Source organism: Andrena cerasifolii, chromosome 3 (assembly GCF_050908995.1).
Source record: "Andrena cerasifolii isolate SP2316 chromosome 3, iyAndCera1_principal, whole genome shotgun sequence".
Taxonomy (NCBI): domain Eukaryota; kingdom Metazoa; phylum Arthropoda; class Insecta; order Hymenoptera; family Andrenidae; genus Andrena; species Andrena cerasifolii.
The window spans coordinates 20,823,385-20,843,961 of NC_135120.1; the positions used below are offsets into that span (position 1 = coordinate 20,823,385).

Sequence of the window (20,577 nt, forward strand, 5' to 3'; positions counted from 1 at the left end):
AACAAGATGCTCTGTCCATCTATCTAATCTTCTCCGGACAACCTCCAAGCCAGCCTGTGCTTCCCCTTCATTTCTATCCATCCAAGCCTGTGCGTCCCCTTGAATTCTATCCAAGTCTGTGCGTCCCCTTCATTTCTATAATATAAGCTTTACAGAAAAACTCTAAATTGCTGGTATACAAATATCTGGCAATTTAAATACAATGCAATTTGTTACTACAATATATTATTTTGTACATGCATGGTACAAATTTCCAGAAACTTATGCGCAAGAAGATGCTTCTCTGTCGAACCTTCTCCGGACAACTTCCAAGTCTGCGACTCTACATAAAAAATCTATTAAAAATATTTGGCGACTTACCTTGTTAATTGATACAATAATTCAGTCTCATATGTATTGTAAAAACTCGTGACATTTCAAATTTGAACAACTTACCTAATTGGACAGTTCGCAGGTTATATCCCATTTAAAAAATTGTCCTAAATTAATATCAGTAAACGCTACAAAATGTTTGAAATCCCCACAAAATTACCTTTTTACAAAAAGATACAGAAAAGAGCGTCAAGTATATAATCCCATCAAAAAGAATCCCATTTAAATACATTGTCGTAAATTAATATTATATTAATGTTCTATATTTAACTTTACAAAAATAATGATATACAACAGTTGCGCCAATTATCACAATGGCTATTTATACAAAGGAAAAATCTCAATGGTACAATGAAAATATTATTAAATAATATTAAGCAGATATATTTTTATACAAATAAATATTTTAATACGAATAAATATTTTATTCAACATACTTGGCACTGCGGTCCGAATAGGTGTTGCTAAACTGAATAAATACGGTTAAATTGCATTAATCTTTACCTCTCTTTCTTGTGCGTGTGCATATGCTACATATGATATTAGAATTAAATATTAAATATATGTAGAATCAATCTGACTGCGTTTCTAGTATGTATATGTATATTATGCATTTTAGATTGTAAGGGAGTTATTTTAAATTATTAATACTAAGACAATTAGCATTTCTTCGGTTTCGCAGCGCCAAGTATTTTGAATAAAATATTTATTCGTATTAAAATATTTATTTGTATAAAAATATATCTGCTTAATATTATTTAATACATTTTTTCATTGTACCATTGAGATTTTTCCTTTGTATAAATAGCAATTGTGATAATTGGCGCAATTGTTGTATATTATTATTTTTGTAAAGTTAAATATAGAACATTAATATAATATTAATTTACGACAATGTTTTTAAATGGGATTCTTTTCGATGGGATTATATACTTGGCGTTCTTTTTTGTACCTTTTTGTAAAAAGGTAATTTTGTGGGGATACATAGTTACGCGTGTTTAGTGTTTCTTTTGCTTCACGGAGTTACGCTGAGGAATACGATTCGTATACCGTGGGCAAGCTGATTTCGTTATTTCGATCATTCAGGTAAGTGTCTCCTCTGTTGGTTTTTTTTTTATAATATTCATAGTAAAACTGTGGACATTGATCCAATTATTTGTTAGAGTGTTCTTAGATAATGTCTTTAGAAGTTCCTGCATTTGATTGTAACAAGTCTTGTATAGTTTGTACGTTATAACAGTTCTATGCTGAAAAACATGGCTGGGGACAAAAGTAAAAGATGAATAAATAAAAAGTTAAAGATGCCTCCCTATATCCCAAAAGAGTTGACTTGAATATTAACAATAGTTTTTAAAAAAAAAATCATAAATATTAGTTCCTTTTGGGGCCGTTACACGAGATTCCATATTAAATCAAATACACAGTATCAATGAAATGTTTGAAGCTGGTTATGCTTTTTTATCGTTAGGTACCTACTTAAAATATGTTTATTTAAATGTTTGTTTCTATCGTTTCTGATAATAAAAAATCCTATTTTGCTTTGGAAGCAGTGTTTTTACTTAATTCTACTCAAAATAATTAGTATTACTTTCGTCCCCACGGTATGTTACTTTCGTCCTACCCCTGCAGGACAAAAGTAACAATGACCGTCACTGCGGAAAATTGCCATAACTCTTTGACTACTTATCACGGAAGGCTGAATTTGTGGTCAAAGGATAGACCAAGAAACACACTATCTTAAGGCATAATTTTCGTTTTTATATCTGTAAGAGGTAATTGGCAGCTAGGCTAAATGTAAAAAGTGTTACGTTTGTCCCCGCTCTCCCCTACTTTTCACGCGGTTTGGGATGCTCGACGAAGACTTCCCAAGGTATTCGTCACTCAGAAAAGTAACGTCTGCTCGGCTATTCACCGTGATTCCCGTAATCTGCTTATCGGTCGCGGTCACGATCGGAATTCTCACCCCGCGGAGCAATTTCGGTCGCGACCTGGACCGCAGGCGTGATTACCGTAATCCTATTAGGGCAGACGCTTCGATTCAACGGCGCCCAGGTATTCCTTCTCTTTGGGCACGCAAACTGGCTGCACCGGCGGATGCGCAGGATGGAATTAGAGCGACACAATAGTGGAGAGGTTCGCGGAACGCTCTCGTAAGAACGTGGCGAGGGTGTCGCGCGTACGGGCAGATCATAATGCCTCGAGGGTTCTCCCTTGACTTCTACCTTCTTTCGACCATTGTGCCTCTCTCCCGCTGCTCGGCAAGAAGTGGATCAACTATTGAGCCTGGATACCTCTATGGCGTTTGCGTCTCGCAGCTTCTCGACCGCGTGAAAGCCGAAGGGAACCCCTCGAGTACGTGCTACGGAGAGGTACGGTTCCGAGAACACAGCTTACGGATGATAAACTGGAATTCCAGGGGCAAAACCTACGACAACAGTTCTTCCACACTTTCGTCTTTAACGCTGACTCTGCGGAACGCGAGAGACCTCGCGATTTCTTAAAAAGTGCGTTCAATCTTCGCTGATCGATTGCTACCCCATTAGTCCTCAATTACTGTTCACTAAACAACGTGGGACTGACATTAACTTGGCAAATTAGGAGCACAAAAATGGAACTTGACTGTTAGAATCAATGCCAAGACCAGGATCGCCCAGTTCTTATTCCGTGTGTTACGCCCAAGACTTATAAACTCGGTAGCAGTTGGCATATAATTAGAACTCACCGCTCCGTTTGAGCAGGGAATCGTCGCGACTGTGAAGTTGGCTGCCGGGTAGCAGGGACTGGCCAGAGCCGGGGGTGGCAGTCGTTGGAATTCCCGTGGCCAGGGGATGATGGGAGGGCGTCGCGGAATACCATGCCGGTGGCCAACCTGCAGCCTGTCCATTGAACATCCGGAGCTTATCGTAGACACTCTCTGCGCCCTGATGCGCCTGCACTGCCGCCGCCTGTTGCTCCTTCTGCGAGGCAAGGTTCCTCAGCACCCTGTTGATGGACGACACCTGCGAACACAGTGGTCCGTGAATTAGAACGCGAAGTAGCGCCCACTCGAGTGCAGCAAACTATATTCCTGCACTGTGGAGAAGAAATTTCTGTGACCCGGAATACGATGTTCTACCGTTCATCCCTTTCATCTCTGACGAAGAGCGTGTCTCCATATCCCCAGTGATTTCCGCAACACGCGTACGAACGAATTAAAACGAGCCGCCCCGCGTGACAATAGAATCCAGCGTATACCGAGGCGTCGGAAATAACGTCCACCAAAATTGCAATGTTTATCGCGATCCATGTCCCATATCCTTCGCAACGATAATCCCCGTGTCACAGCTGTGTTCGCCATTTACTCGATTATCTGCCATGAATTTCGATCGTTATTCCCGCTTGATTAACGCCGTGCGTGTACACTGTACGTACCTACAGCGTAGGGTGTAAAGAAACGGTCAGTCGATTCTGAATGGAAGAAAGTGCTTTGGAGGAGTGGATGGATTCCTTGGAAAATTATCGCGAGCTTCTTTGCTCCGTGGCGCGACGATCATTTCTATAGTTACATCGGTCGTGTCTCACCCTCGGCCACTCCCGGCCAGCGTGTACCAGGGGCCTTCTTCCTCCCTCTGTTTCGCTTCCGACCTTCGCGCGGAGGGAGAGAGGTAGCGCCAGATGAAAGGACACCGCCATCCAATTATTATTACATAAAACGGTTTCCATGGCTGTTCGCTCCCCCTAACCAACGGCGTCGGTGGCGGCAGCAGCCACGGTTCTTCTTCACCTTGTACCGCGACCGAACCACTGGCTAACTCTAAAGTTATAACGAGCCACGGGGGCGAACCTTGTGCTCTCGACTCGCGCACATAATAGTCTCGGTGTTCTACGCGCGCTCAGCCACCCCCGTCGACCCCTCCGCAGCGTCGACGGCGGTGGCGCGCACCAAAGTCGAGCACAACCGAACCGCAGGCTCGCTCCCATGGAGGATATCGAGCGAGGCTTCTTAATTACGGGCCTGCCTCTCGGTGAAAGGTTCGACGTGAGAGGTGCACGGGCGCAAAAGCCGATCCTTCTCGCGTGGCACGACTTAAGACCGCCACGGAATAATGGGTGTATGGCCGTGTCGGGTGCCAAACGACGTTGTTTGGTTTCGAGTGCTGCTGCCGCGCGCCCGGCCGCCCCGCGCCAGGTCAACAACGTATGCAAGCCGCGAGGGGCCTGCCTCCGCGTTATTACGCCGAATGAAAGCCGATAAATTCAATCGCTGCTTTTTGTTTCCCGGCCAGCTCGATGGGATCGACCGGGGGCCCGATTCTATCGCTAGTAACGCTTCAGAATGAGCGAGATCGCGCTTTGGAACGTTCAATGGCCACTGAGTCCTCTGCTCAGGGAGGCGCTTTCGCCATTCTCTGTTCAGTACGGGGACGGAAACTGTTACGGAAACGACTGGCAAGGGGCTGTTGCCACAGGGTGCAGCCATGGACGGGACGATTACTTGTCGCGGAGGAGTCACTGCCAAGAGAATCAGTGTTTAGCTAAGTTCGCAGCAGCTTTCGATCCCTAATCGAATCGAGTCTCTCAAATAGTACCGCGAAACACGTTTGATCTGTGTGAATCGAAGGTGACGCCTCGCAAAATTTGTGACGCAGCCAGTTCCTTGAGAAATTACGCGAACTATCGACGAGGGGTGCGCGAACAGTTCCAAACAAACCAGGAACGCGATCCGCAGACCGAGCTACGATTCCGTAACTGGAATCAATCCGTCGGGGGATGGAGTTGGAAAGTTCGTATCGCAAGATTCGTCTCAATTCTGCGGAATAATGGCAAACGATGGGGGAGAGGGGGCGGTGAAGAGAGAGAGAGGGAGCGCTTCGAGCGAGGAAGGACGTTTCCAGACTAACTGCATAGAGCCTAGCTGCTTTCCATCATCAAACCAAGCAACCTGGCCTGTTCTACGCTCCGCTCCACTCGGCTCTCGCCGCACAACAGCCGCAGAGCACCGATGCAGACCATTACACGCGCGACCGGACACGAATAATTGTGCAACACGCTTAACTGATCCCATTCACCCTGATTCTACCCGCTTCCATCCGCTCGTCGCCGACTAACCCCCGTCGCACCCCATTGCCGCCACGATATGTACCCGCCGCAACAGCCATCGCTACCCACCTCCTGCTATCATCATCGTCATTGCTATCATTACCGTGAACGTCGTTGCCATCGCCGAGACAATCGTCGTCATCGTCCAACGGATCGGAGACACCGGGACCACGATCGATCTGCTCACCCGAGACCCACCGTCTCCCCTCATCCCCCTATTCGGACCGTAAACTTGGCAAATTAACCCCTGAAAGATGGAATCGCGAGGGGCGGTGGCTTTGGTACAGTCAATTTCGGCTACGAATTGGCTGATGTTTCTTTTTGTATATTAGGTACGATAGATACCGTAAACTGGGGGAACATTGGCAGTTACTTAACATGTAGAGGAAGCGCAGCATATTTGGAATACTGTTGGTAACTTGGAATACCGAAGTATCTAATAGACAACTAACGTTATCTAATTTGTAACACCGCAGATAATAGGAGCTAAGGATCTGTTAACTAGTGACATTTCCGACTTAATTTGCAGAATAAGAAAACGTCAATCTGCAAAACTTTTTTTAGCGAGTATTCAATCGTTCCAATCATGGTTAAAATATGTCAAAACTTTAGAGTGAAACACTTTAACTACTCATTTGCATTTTCCTTCTATGGTTCCGTGTCAGTTTTGCGATAATTTCGAGAACACAAAGCGTGACATGAAATTTTAGGTTTCAATGCCATGTTGCTAATTCGGAATACCGAAGGTGATTTGGATTATTCTAAAGCTTAGCGATGTTTTTGTTTCACGCGTAACAGCTACCGTCGCACAGTGGTACATAATGACATTTTTTGTTCAAATCACCCTACAGGTCGTAATTTTTTAGAAAACTTGACGATTTTTTTTTAATTCTTCACAATTAAATTGTGATTTGATCAAAAAATATCATTATGTACCACTGTGCGCCGCGTCGGTTTAAGCCAGCGCTGTCCGTTTATATTTACCTAAGATTATTCGTATATTGCGATTTTTTTTAGCCTGATTACATCATAAAAGAAAATAATTTTATTATCTACATGCTTTTTTTTAAGTTTATAAAGTGAAGGTAAATTCGAATAGCGGTATTCCAAATTACCTGCACCTTAACGAAATCGATACGTTCTATCATTTTTTATTTAGACTAAAGTTTCAGCTACTTTTTGTTTTTTATTATTATTACTGAGAGTTTGAAATATAAGTTTGTTAGTTTCCATATGATATTGTGCGGTTCTATTTGTGCCCATCCTCTACCGTAATTTTTTATTCGTCTTAAACAAACTGGTATTCCAAATATACTGCAATTCCTCTATTAAAAATGGAAAAGGACAACAATTTTATGTACTTTGACACTCGTAGTACAATCACAAAAGATGCAGCGTTATGACAGGATACCTGCTTAAAGCAAATGTAAAATGTTAATTTTTAAAATGTTCCAAAACTAGAATGATTTTGGAACCTACGATAGTACCAAAGGGAGGATGAGTGGGATTTTGAATGGGGATAGAGAGACTGTAGGGAGTGACGGGCGACTACAATCACAACAGAACACTTCCGTTTTAACGGCTAATATTCGAGGATTACCTTATGTTCATCGTCCCCTACATTTCCAATGAATCTTGTTATAGCTAAATCAAGTTGAATCTCACGAAACAAATTGATAGCTTAACAGTGTGGATACCTGACTACAAAACAGGACCGACTCTGAATGAGCGATTGAAAAGACCACGCGAACCGACCGACCGATCGAGGCCGTCAGAGGCTCTGCGACCCAGCCGAGCCCCCTGCTGGATTCAAGAGACAACGGACAATCCTATCGCGATCCTCTTTGCCGCTACCGTGTCCCGGGGCCACGGCGATCATTATAACGATTCCGAGTTAGAAGCTGAAACGCTCCGATCGACGTCGTTTCCTCTCGAATGCCACACGGAGAGCTATCGATAGAGAAGGATGCCCTGTCGGTGTGCGCGTAGTCAGGCTGATTGATCACCCTCCCCCTCCCCAGCCTCTCCGGCGGGGCTCGCTCCTCTGTTCCCAACAGCGAGAGAGCGCACAAAAGCGAGTGGTTCCTCCACCAGCCGACGTATAACGACTCGTACGCGTGCCATCCCCTTCGGTATTCGCGACAGACACCCTGTACATCACAGGGGTGGCGAGGAGAGCGGCCGCTTCCAAGGAGCCGCCGCCAAAGGGACCTGGCCACGACCTTTTTCGGGACGTTCCTCGAATCGAGCGCGCACGAACGCAGAGGGAAGGGGATCGGACGTTCGGCGCTGGGTAAGGGATGGAAAGGGGATGGAAAGGATGTTTGGAAGACGGAGCGCTCGTGGGAGAGGGAGGTTTCTTTGGGATCGCGGAGGGGCGATCGCCGTCGAGGGTGGACAATACACCGAGGTCCGCGTAATGGACCGATTACCCCTCCCAGCCGATCGTATTGACGAGACTTTGATTAGGGTCGAGTGGCCGGATCCGACGGGTAAGTACCGACATGGGTGCGCACCCTGATAAACCGCCCTGCCACATACAAAAGCGACTCTGTGTCTAGCGAGCGAGCATCCCCTGTCCTGGACCAGGAGCCACGCTGTTCATGGGCTGGTGCGGTGGGCTCCTGCGGAGTCATTGCGCTTTTCTCTTGCCCCTGGAACGCGGGGGGCTCGGTCATTCGATCGCTGATCGCGCTCGTTTTAACGAATTCCAACGCTCTCCCAGGTTGCGCGACTGTGCAGGATGGGATGTTTCGGTGGTGTGTAGGTGCGTGTGAAAGAGCAAGAGAAGAGCAAACGAGCAGAATTGATGCGCGGATCTAGATACGTGGTTTAACTAACGGGCAGGTACTTACACTGGGTATATTGTCGTTATTGCAAACGCCTTCCTGCAAGAGTCGATCGCGAATCTCCCAAGCGAAAATCGACGGGCATTCCCGTTTGTAGTCGGCGATTTTATTAACCACCGGCGTGGTCGCCACGCGTGGCTTGCTGCCGCCGATTGCGCGAGGTTTTATCGAGCCAGTCTCGTAGTACCTGAAACGATAATGTCATCGATGGAGAAGACGTATAAAATGAGACCAAAACGGACGTCGGTGATGTCGTTTGATACGCGGGGGTATCGACCTGGTAGGTCATCGGCCCCAACAAAACGACAGTATGCAAGGAGGATATCACTCTCCCGGGACATCCAACAAACTATCGAACGATCCCCCCCTTTTTTTTTCTTTTTTTTTTTTGTCTCTTTAATATACAGATAGTGTGCGCGAGAGCGTTTCTCGTCGAGATGATCGACGATGACTGACCTGCCGAGGATCTTGGACACGCATCCGTTGCTGACTTGCAGTATGCGCGAGATGTCACAGGGCCTGGCACCGCTGTGGGCCAGTTCCACGATCTTCTGCCTCGTTGAGTCCGGCAATGGTCGACCGTTCACGTAAACACCGCCGAGCTGGTTAACCCCGCTGTGTCCTGCTGCCGAGCACCCAAATATTGAGTTCTGTCCAACCATAGAACCCCCAAGACCCGCACCACCCCCGTGCATCAAGTCCTCCTCTGTGAATCAAAACGCGCGCAACGTGTATTCTGTCACTTCGCCAGCGTGCATGTTTGGGCAATTGCCGATCATACGTGCCAGCGTGGAATTTCGTTATTTGACTACTTAATTAAGCCGCCACGGGCATGTGTGATCGCATTTGATCGCGCGCTACGAAGGCGTATGCGTTTTAATACGCTCGCGAACCTAGCAATCAAGGATTACACTCGAGATAGAAAATGATAAGGAATGTATAAAGGAAGATGCGACGTCGAATGCTGCACAAATATTTTCTGCTTCGGAATTACTGTGTAATTCTACGACATTTCACCACCGTATTGGCTTATCGCGCGACAATTTTGTGGATCTTGCAGTATTTGATACGGGAATATAGTTAGTGGTTATTTATTGGACTATTCTCGAGACGGCCAGAGCTGATATGCGAATTTACCACCTCTCTAAGTACTCGAGGGTGTCTAAATAGGTGGGAATTGGCACATACAGTGGGGGATCAAGGGGCCCTGGCACCCCCCAAAGAAAGAGGAACAAGGAGATTAATGTGACCACGACTAAAGTAATTCAAAAGTGTTGTAAAAAGAAAGGAAATCTCGATTCTATTCTTTAAATAATTTTTTATAAATAATTTTATATAAATCATTTATATAAATGAATTTGACTGAATTTGCATTAAAAATATTTTACTCCGTTTAACTCGGCACCTCCCAAGATTAAATCGTAAGTGCACCAGTGGGCATATGCCTTATTCCCTTTTCCTGCATTAAGAGAACCAAATGAAAACAGATTGATTGATAGGAGCGACACTCCCTAAATTAAGGATGTATCGGACGTACAATATTAGACAAAAGTATATGAAACTTGAAATACTTGAATGTCTACGTCTTACGCATAGTAAATCTAGATGTAAGGAACTCGAACGACAGTTGGAGTCTTATTTTTACTCCTAGGAAGGTATTTTTCACTTTACAAATGCTTTCTCAAGTATTATTTGCTATACTTTTCGCAGTGAAAATGCCCTGAATTCACAATTTTCTCAAGTTATAATTTATTTCTTTAAAACGGTGTAGTGAAAACAATTGAAACTTGGCAGATATTTTCATCTACCCATAGACTAGGGTAGATGCACCATTTGTGGGCACTTGAAGGATTTCAGTGACTTTCATCGTAATTATCTTTAAAATTGTACTTAAAATAAGGAAACTGTAAGCTTTACTACATTTTATACTATCTTTACTATTAATGCCTAAGTTACCATTAACTAGAGAAATCGTTAAAGAATTAATAAAGTTAAAAAATATAAGAAATCCATTTTTCACCGTTTGTGGCGACTTGCACACTAGTTTTGGCCATGTTTATTACCAGCTTTGGCCACTATCTAAATTTAATATAACGGGTTTAAATAAATTTGAAATAAGGGAGGATTTAAGTAAGACAAATACAGTATACGGTAACAATGTTTTATTTTATTTTATTACATTTAGTTGAAAATAACATTTGCATGTACTTAAATATTTACATACATAGCAAAATAGGATCTTATTTATACTATAATCTTACATATTAATTTCTTACTTTCTTTGCTTTATTTGTTTCGCTCTTATTTTTATTTTTTCAACTTTGGTCTCCCTTTTTGTTCTTCTTTTTTATCCAGATTTACTCTTGTTGCTGCCAATTTACTTTTATTTGCTTCTGCTTTTCTTTGCAATTGCATTTGCTTTTCCTCTTCCTTTGCTTTTATAACTTCCAACCACTTATTCGACGTTAATACAGAAGGCAAATGCTCTCTCCTCAAGCCCTTATATTGTATCAGTTTTGGGCACCGGATGGCCAGAAATGGAAAATTTATTAAAATACTGTACCATTTCTTGCCACATAATTTTATTCTTAATAGTGAATTAAATTTGATAATTTTATACTTTCAGAATAATTTTGAAACTATTTTTAACCTATATCTACCATAATTTATATATTAATATACTTTGATTAGTAAATGTGGGAATTTTACTTACCGTATATCCTTCACGATTATTACAAGAACAGCGAACCGTTTACACACTTCTTAAAAAATATAATGTTTTTTCGCGAAAGCAATATATGTAACCTGGCGGTATACTAAACAAAACATTTACGGTGTGAAATTCTACACATAATTATGCGTCTGCAAGCAATTTCAAGCAAGAAAACCACCTTTAATTATGCACATGGCCAAAAACAGTACAATGGCCACAAACGGTACATCTACCCTACATGTAAAAAAAAAAAATGAAAACATTGTTAGTATTTCTTCAACATTTTTCAGCTGTGTTATCTATCAAGGTCGTCTCTTTCCATAAGAGTACGTGTAAAATCAGTGAAAATTAAAATCATTAATTGATTTCCTTATATCATCTAGTAAATTCGTTTACAATTTTTGGAGCACATCAGGAAGATTCGAAAGAACAATTTCCCAAATTTTCACCAACTTGGTACCATTTTGAAAATAGGTCCAATACATCTTTAATCAAAAGATGATCGCTGCAAGAAGAATAAATTGGTGACCCAGTCCCTTCTCCCTACCACTCGCATATCGACGTCAATAGACAGTACAGTAAAATAGGTTTAATTTAATACGCGGGGTGTCTATTCGATTCTAATGCGCCGATCATCACCGCGTCGTGTAACGTATCAACAGAAGACAATTTTGGGTAACAAGATACAATGAAATCGTTCCACCGCGAGAGCGATATTGTGCCGTTATTCTAAATTCGCCCAACGAAACGTGGGAAAATGAATAGCCGGAATTTTTGCAGTTACACATTTGTTACAAATTGTCGGGCGTCCATGAATGATTAAACAACAGGTCTCGTTCATATTTTTGTTACGCGACAGCCGCCGCAGACACCGTGAAGCGGCGCCGTTGTTTAACACACGGGCCGACGGTCGAGGGGGTGGAAATTCGAGGGTCGCATTAATTCCTGTGTCTGTAAACACCAAAGAGTGCTCCAACAATATTTGTGTTCGTTAATCGGGGGAAATACGCGACGCCCACGGTTAACTTGTTTTTCCCCGGTGGAAATTGATTTCTGCAAAAATCGCTGGGCCCTTTTGCGCGGTTTAACGGCGAAAAATGGTCACAAATGACGACCTTGCCGAGTGCAATTTATGAGGCGGAAAAAGGGACCGTCTCTCGATTCTATAACCGTGAATGAATAGATGGAATAAAATTCCGCAGAAAAATCCCTGCCCTGCGGTGACACCGGCGTCGCCGGAAAGAGAGCCGGACTGTTTCTATCCTGCACGACGGAACAACACCGGCGGACGTGCGAAGTGGGCCTCCTTTTCACCCTTTTGTCGGTGCTGGCCTTTCTAAATTCACGCGGCGTCGCTGGCGGCGCGCGAAGAATAAGGGTGGAGCGGGACCAGCGAGAAGGCCGTTGCGCGAGCTAAATGCATCTTGCAATTAACGAATTTAATTAATCTACCGCTTTTGGCGGCGCGCAAAACGACAAGAAATAGTTGAAACGCAATTTGAATGGTCTGGCCGCCGCGCCGTATGAAACCACTTTGCGTGTAACGTCGCACCGCGTGTTTTCATCAGCCTTTACCGTCGCTCGCGAGATCCCGCGCGCTCCGTGCTTATTTCGCGCTCAAAGGGGACACGCTTCCACGCCTCCGACTGTCTGTCACTCTTCCTTTCCTCCCCCGTGGCTCGAACGGCAGACTCTTCGGGGAATCGTTGCCGTGCCGCGATAATCACGAATACTTCGTGGATATACTTTTGAGGGCCGAGGCCTTGCACTCAGCCAGGATTCGGTGGAGGATCTTCCCTTCGAGATTCCTCCGCCAATTCGGCTGTCCGAGTCATCCGCGCGAACTTTTGTTTCTCAGGAAAGGCGCACGCAAGTTTGCCGTGAAAAGGGTAGAGGTGCACCTGAAGCGAGCGTTTTCGTGGCATTTAACGAAAACGCCTCTCGTTGAGCGAAATGAAGTCCTTTCGATTATGCATGCCACGTAAAACAGACGATAACGACAGAACGTTAAGGCATATTCCTTGATCCGATTAAAACGGCGGCTTCCCTTCGAGAGCTCTCCGTTGTTCCAGATATTGCATGAATATTCATTCGACGGCCAGTTCGATAAACGTGTATGTAAATGTACCGAAAAGACACGAGGTAATTTTTAGTCTCGCGAGGGAACGGGGACCACTGCGCAGTGGGGTATCCGCACCGAAAAGCCGGACATGACGAGTTTAAAATTTGCTCAATCTTTAAATTCCCATAACTTCGTCGAAATTCATCCAAAATGAATCAAACAAAAAACATTTTAAAGTTTGCGCTGTCTACTTTTTGATTCTTTTAATTACTGTCATCGTAATGGTGTCTAAAAAGTAAAAATGGCTTTAAAGTGGAGTATATCACATTGTCAAAATTTCTCGATGTCTGTTTACGGGCTGCAAATAATGGTCCTTGCAAGTTTTATCTGTACGATTGCAGAATATGATCGTTTGTCTTTAATATAAGTCGAACTTAATGGCAAAAAGATGTTTTTTAACAAAGATATAGGCGTTGAAAAGAACTAATGCATAATAGTAACTAATTAAATAGATACTAACTAATATGGACAAAAAAATAATTAAATAAATAATAAATAAGTAATTAAATAAGTCATAAATAATATACGAACCCCAATCTTAGCAAAATTTATAACAGTCAAAACTTCAATCGTCACAAACTGACAGATTAATTCGCTATAGCTTAACAAGAAATAGGCAGCAGCAGACGTATACAGGTCAATTTTATTTTGGAATAATAAAAATTTGTATTTATAGTATATAAAATCTAATTTATTATGGGTACTATATATTTCAAGAATATTTTTACCTATAATGTATGCATTTTCGGTAGAAGAAGCTTTAATTTTTTTTTTTCAGAAATAATATTTCTTACACATTATTTAGGCCCAGGTCGAAGTCTTATTTGTAACGTATCATAAACATTGTATGGGTGTTCGTCTCTTTTTGTAAACAGATCCTTCGACGAGTTTCATAGCGCAGCGTCTCGCGGAAGAAAATCATTTAAGCATCGGGGGTCACTGATATCCCAGTAGTCGAAGCAAATATCAAAGCACCTACGAGCATGCACCCTTGACTACCCCTCGTGCATCATCGAAGCATCAAAATCCGTTTCTACCGCGGCGAACCTCGTGTCTCCGAGTCTCCGTCGCTTTCCGGGCGGCACGAGGTACGGTACGAGTTTTTCGCGAGTTTAATTCATTACGGAAAGGGTGTGACTCGGACAGGAGCATGTCGACGGACGGGATGAAGGAACGCACAAAGTGGTAAGCTTCTCTCCTGTTCTCTCTCACGGTGGCTGGGTCGCTCTCTCTCTCTCTCTCGCTCTTCCTCTTTCGCCCCTGTCTCGTGCGAGAGGAGAGCGAATCGTCCGTAGCGGCACCGACAACCCGTGCACACGCCGTCCGCACACATTCTTTATATATAATTTCGCGTTAATCTACGCGACGACCAGCGCGCAAAAGCGAGTCATGCCGCAAAGTGAGGCAAAAAGGTTCCACTTGGCTGAGCGTGAAACGGGACACAGATTAAATCCCATCCTGCCGGCGCACGACGTCGCGGCACCCTTCCTTCCCTCCTCCCTCTAACCGCCCCTCGTCCGAGCCCTCCGCAACCCCCGACCGCCCTACTCTTCATCCTGCTCCTAGCGTCCACCCCCGCTCGCCGACCAACCCCTGCTTGCCGCCGGAGCCCCCGCGAACCCGCCGCCGACCACCCTCGCCAAACAACCCCCTGAACCCGACGTTCCTAACGCTACTACGCCCTAGACAAGAGGGGTGGCAGTGGGAAAATTCTGCCATTTCGTTCTCTTTAAGCGTGGAAATACTTGCCCGGCATTTAACGCATACAAATACGCTCCGCGCTGATTAACCAGTCCCTTTGCACCACGGATTCACGGGAGAAACGCTACTTTCGATCCTCCGCGAAGAATACGTCGCGTGTGTCGCACAGCGACTTAAAACATTCTTCTTCAAACTTGAAGCTTCTTGGGTTTCCTGGGAGATGGGAGTCGACGGGGTTGGCACGGAGGAAGGTTCCGCTGGATGTTAGGTTTAAGGGAAGGAGCTCGTCGCCTGGATGGATGGATCAATCCGTGGAGCAGTTATTGTGCGGTAAGAGAATGATTCAAGCTTCGGTGTCTACCTCTGCAATTTCCAGAGATAGAGTTTGCCTTCGTGTTTAGTTCACGCGCGATTTTGTCCACGTTTTCCACGGCTCAATTGGTAGAATAATTACACGCTAGAAGGAAATTCTATGGTTCGAATATCCTTTCCTATAATTTTCGACAGTAGACTCTGCCTTTCTGGTTTTACGTCCGAGTTACTCGCAATTCCGAGCTCTATTCGTGGACGGGTTCGATGATCCGGATAGGTCGATTATTGGAACAGTCGAGCGTTGAAGGAAACATCCAAGTTCCCTCCCTGTAACACATTCGAAAACAAAAGCTCGAAGCAGCCAGCGGAGCTAAAATATTACCTAACCAATTTCAGTGACGCATCACGCGCGAAACGTCCTTTGCCCGAAACTTCTGTTCGCATAAAAACGGCACTCTGAAAAATCCACGGCTCGCGACAGAATCCGCTTTTGAAACGTTTTTGCAGCAGACCTTGCCCGCGCATTAGGTATTATACCCCAACGCGTCCAGCGGTAACTGCTGTTCCTTCAGCCGGCGTAACGTAGCTCGCGACCTCCTAGGTGATATCCGTGTTCCGTTTACAGCGTTCTTTATTTCAGTCGCGGTTTCTGCCGACGGGTAGAACGCGCCAGACTAACGGCCGCTCGTAAACCGAGCCGCGAAACCTTCCACCCCTGCGCGAAAATATTTTCCTCTCTAACGACGCGGAGAAATGGCTGACTTGCAACCCGCGCCGCGGGCGGAACCAGTCGATTTTGCATCTCCGAAATGCACCACGTAATAACGTGCAGTTTCCCCAGGGGGTGGGAGCAGAACAACTGTTTCGGGTTGGCAGAATGGCGGCTGGGAAAGAACAGCGATTGATCGTTATCCGATAAGAGAAAAGGAAAGGGGTCGGCGAGCCGGCTAATGCTCCACTCCAGCATCCGAGCGATGACGGAAAGTTTGCGTCAGAATGTCTGTCTAATGGGACGCAATAATATTATGCGGGTAATTAGCCGCGGCGCGTTTTCCAGCGGCATCCGTCCGGATGTAACGAGTTTTCACCCGACCCCGGCCGAGTGTCGTGCAGAGTTCGATTGCGATACTCGAGCCCGATGTAAAGTGCTGTTCTCGTTAAAAACACGCGAACTCTTCGAGCCCTGGTGAAACGGGGCTGAGGAATGTTTCGGAAAGCCCTCGAGGGGGCTCCGAGATGCATGTTGACGTTCATTATGCGCTCATACCAGGGGTTTAAAACAGTTATGATATCGGTTTCTGTTCTTGAAACAATTACGAAGAACCGATATTCTGGATAACTGTTATAAGGAACCGAAATTTCTGGCTATATCGATTTCGGTTACGGTCTCCGGTCTCACCAGATGGCGTAGCGGGAATAAGAAAATGCCAATAATAACACAATTTCTTATTATCTCATTTTTTCTACTAATGTGCGGGTTGTAGAAAAAAATGAGATAATAAGAAATTGTGTTGTTGAAACAGTGCGATAAAATAGAAACATCGTTTCTGATTTGGTTGTCGCAGGATACACAAGTCTCATTTGTGAAGTGAATTTTTCGAAGCAACTTCAATTAGAAATTCTAATAAAATTACTAGTCGGTAGTAATTATTTTATTAATTTATTTTATCTCCGCATCGCTCGAGAATGAGCGGAAACCTGGTTAATGATATATTAGTAATACGCTTAAACCGTAACAAAATTGTAGATTATTTAATTTCTTAGAAATATTTCTTGAAAATAAATTCTTAACATACAGTAATCTGTAAGCGTGATATCTACTTATTTCAATTCCTGTAAAATCGATGCGAGAATCAATTCCAGAACCGTTTTAGAACCTAAAAAATAACGATTCTAGAACCGTTATAACCGATATAATATCGGTTCTGTAGAACCGTAACCGAAATCGATATAGTCAGAAATTTCGGTTCCTAATAACAGTTATTCAGAATATCGGTTCTTCATAACTGTTTCAGTCAGAACCGATACATAACTGTTTGAGACAGTTATTTTCCCTGGTTCATACGGACGGAAACTTCGCAGGAGAAATTACCGTTCAGCATAATAATCACTTATCGCACTTTATGATATCGAAAGAAGATTTCGAAATCTCCGCGATCTTCCCTTCCATCCCGGCATCCTCCCGTATTCAACGAACTCGCGGGGCAAATAGAAGCTGCAAATTAAATTCAACTTTTCTCGCCCTCCCCACCCACGTTATGAAGCTACAGCGCAGTCTCTTCAAAGCTCGACAGTTCGGAAATCGGTGTTCCGTGACTTAACGACGTTCAAAGGCGTAACAAGCGGAATCTCATTTGAGCAAAGAGAGGACGAGTGCTAGCAGGCTACCGTCGAGAATATACACTCCGCGCTCCGTTGGAAAAATATTTCCCTTCCATTCTCGTCGGCCGCGTGAATAGGAAACGAAGGCAAATCCCCGCGCGCGAGTTCTATTTATCCGCGGAAAATGGTAACTCCCGTTAAACGTTATTATCACGTCGTCGGCGGGTTCGAAAGGTGAAGGAGAGCGAGGAGGGATGCGGAGAGGAGGACGCGCCCGTCGACAACCCGCTCAGAGCATTTCGGGGGAGGGAGGGCTAAATCCACGCCGCGAGGATGCCGCAAGAGTTTCATCCGAACGCGTCCTACCGCGACATCAAAGATGGCGTGCGGCGCATATACATATTCTGCAATGAGTTGAATCGCGAGCAAGAGCGAGAGATGCTCTTACGCGTCTCTTAACCGCTTGCTCCTTATCCGCCCGGCCCTTCCCGTGCTCTCTCTCTCTCTCTCTCTCTCTCTCTCTCTCTCTCTCTCTCTCTCTCGCTCTCTCTCTGCGCCCGGCGTTCCTCTTCAGCCTCGCTTCCGCCTCCTCTGGGCGAATTCATTACGGCCAGTGTTAGGAAGCAGCGTTGAATTAGCGAAAGCAACGCCATCCTAACGGCGTATACTCGTTACCCGGCGCCTCTTATTATTAAAGCCGCAAGGCGCGTCGCGCGCGTCTTCGTCGCTTTTCACTGTGAAACCGCGGAAACCGCGGGGCGTCGACGTTAGCAGTCGCCCGATTACACTCACTTCCTCTTGTCGCCCCTTAGTTATAATTGCCGAGTCGCTAACGGTAACGTAATTGCTATTTAAATGCGCGCCGGGTAATTTCAGGACGACCTGATACCTCCCGCACCTCTTCTGTTTTCCTTTTTAATTAAAACACAAAGCAGAAGAGACGTGCCACGTTTATACATTTCTTTGTGAAAGCCAACAGTCGATAGGACGCCCCCGTGAGCCAGTTAGAATATTCAACGGAACGGGAACCGGAGTCCTGCACCCTCGAATCCCACCCCATTCTTCCACGAATATACCATTCGGCAAACTGATTACAAGCACCGATGAAAGTCACAGTTTGCATTGCCGCGAGCCCTCGAATCTAAGCCTCCGCCTCTATCTGATAATCCGGTACGATTTCGGTCCGTTAAAATTGATTCCACCACCAGCGCGCGCGCCGTCGACAGGGGGGTGTGTATGTTTATCCCAAGTTTGGCCAGATCGTATTACCTTCTACACGTGATCATAATACCGGCTTCAGAGGGTGTACAGAGGAGAGCTTCTCCACCCCTTGGAACGAGCGCTGCTCGAGCATCGCGGATAGCTTGTGCAGAGGAAACCGACAATACCCTTGCGGCACGAGCAACCCTCTTTCTTCCACGGTTTTCTCGTCTCCCGTCCCACCTCGACTTGCTCTTGTTCCATCGCCCTGGCTCCCTCCCGCCATAAAAGCCCCCCTCCCGCTAGCTATTGGAATCAAACGGCCGATTCACGGGAGCAGCACTTTATTTCGTGCTAGGCTACAAGATTTGTTAATGGTTATGGGCGAGCTCGTGCGGGCTCGCGTGCCAGCCGAGACTGCAGAGATTACCTGCGCCCTGGCTTTCAAGGGGCAATAAATGTCGAGGGTGCGGGATTATCCGCGACCGAGGCAATAGGATATCGCTCGTAATACATCTCGAGATTCTCCCCGTTCCTTCATAATTTATGCTGCCACGGGAATGAAGCTGTTTTTCCGCGGGAAGGGGAATTCGTTCCGCGGCTTCTGCAGCGCGTTGCTTCGTGGAATACGAGAGTTTTTTTTTTTTTAGGTGGGATCAGTCGTGTTCCAGATGAACATCTCTGGAAAGATGACACCGTGTGGCTGGGCTTTTCGAATGACTATTGTGCACGAAGAGCGCAAATGCCTAAATCAAGAGACACGGCAGTGTCTCGCGCCAAGTTCATGCGCAGCGCGAGACGGCCGTGGTTATATTACGTCGAGCAGGATTTGGAAGAACCCTTCGATTATCGAATCTCAATAATGGTTGATCCGAACAAGTTTTGAGTGGTCTTAATGGATAGCTTGGGTTTGATTTACATTAGAAAAGTCGTATTCGTTTTGTTCCTACGTGCCATATGAGCTGAGATTTTTCGATGCAAAGTTGCAATTTGCCGAATTTTATGTTAAGAGATTTTGTCCATCGTCAAGTGTGGGCAAAAGGAGAACATGAAGGGGTAAGTAACTGTCTCTCAGGCACGTCGTTCATTCGACGAAGGTTTCGGCCAATCGCGTAAGAAATTGTTGTCACGTGACAGCCAGACAGAAAGCACACCTGTCAAGGCAAACGTAACGTCAATGACTCATAACCTGCCAAGTGTCAAATAAGGTAAGTTGTAAAAAATTTTTAAATAGGACACTGAATTATTGTTTCAATTATCAAGGTAAGTAGTCGTCAAAATTTTTAAAAGGTTAGATAGACAGAGAAGCATCTTCTTTCGCACAAGTTCCTGGAAATTTGTCAAATAAGGTAAATCGACAAAATTTGTGAAAAGACATAGCATTAAGAGTTAAGAAAATTATGGCGGATTGCTTGCAATCTAGAGTAAGTCACACTAGTGAAGAAAGTACGCTGAAAACACATCTCCCTTGATTCTTTTCAACCTTTTGTGATAGACATTCGTGATACTTTCAAATCCACAGTAGTTGCCACTCTATTTATTAATTTGATTAGTTTCCCATTAATTATATTTTACTTCACCAATAAACATACTAAATTAATTTATTCCAACACCAATAAATTGTGCGTCAAAATATTGGATCTCTTCGTTCATTTTCGCTGAATTACCATTAGCATTTAAATTTCCTGCAACAAGACTTTCTGCCATACGCTCTCACTTCCTTCGGACACATTTTGTAATCTCTACACTTACTATAGCAAATGGCCACTCTATTTCTATATAAGTTCTACGTTAAGTTGTAAGTAAAATGTGGAGTTTATATATTTACGGATAATCGAAGCAGAAGATGATGCAGTGTGATCTAAAAAAGGTAATTTTGTGGAGATACAAGTGACGTTGGGGTCTGA

General features: G+C 44.7%; 1 protein-coding gene across 3 annotated transcripts in view; it reads right to left on the reverse strand.

The window, feature by feature from the left end:
* Positions 1 to 20,577, reverse strand: part of Toy (paired box 6 protein twin of eyeless) — a 50,440-nt gene that overhangs the window by 19,972 nt on the left and 9,891 nt on the right. For all 3 annotated transcript variants that reach the window (XM_076808064.1, XM_076808062.1, XM_076808065.1), the window contains exons 3-5: positions 8,757 to 9,006; positions 8,307 to 8,487; positions 3,095 to 3,371 (exon numbers count right to left, since the gene is read on the reverse strand). In XM_076808064.1, the coding sequence (XP_076664179.1) occupies positions 3,095 to 3,371; positions 8,307 to 8,487; positions 8,757 to 9,006 (708 nt within the window). The remainder of the gene's footprint in view (positions 1 to 3,094; positions 3,372 to 8,306; positions 8,488 to 8,756; positions 9,007 to 20,577) is intronic.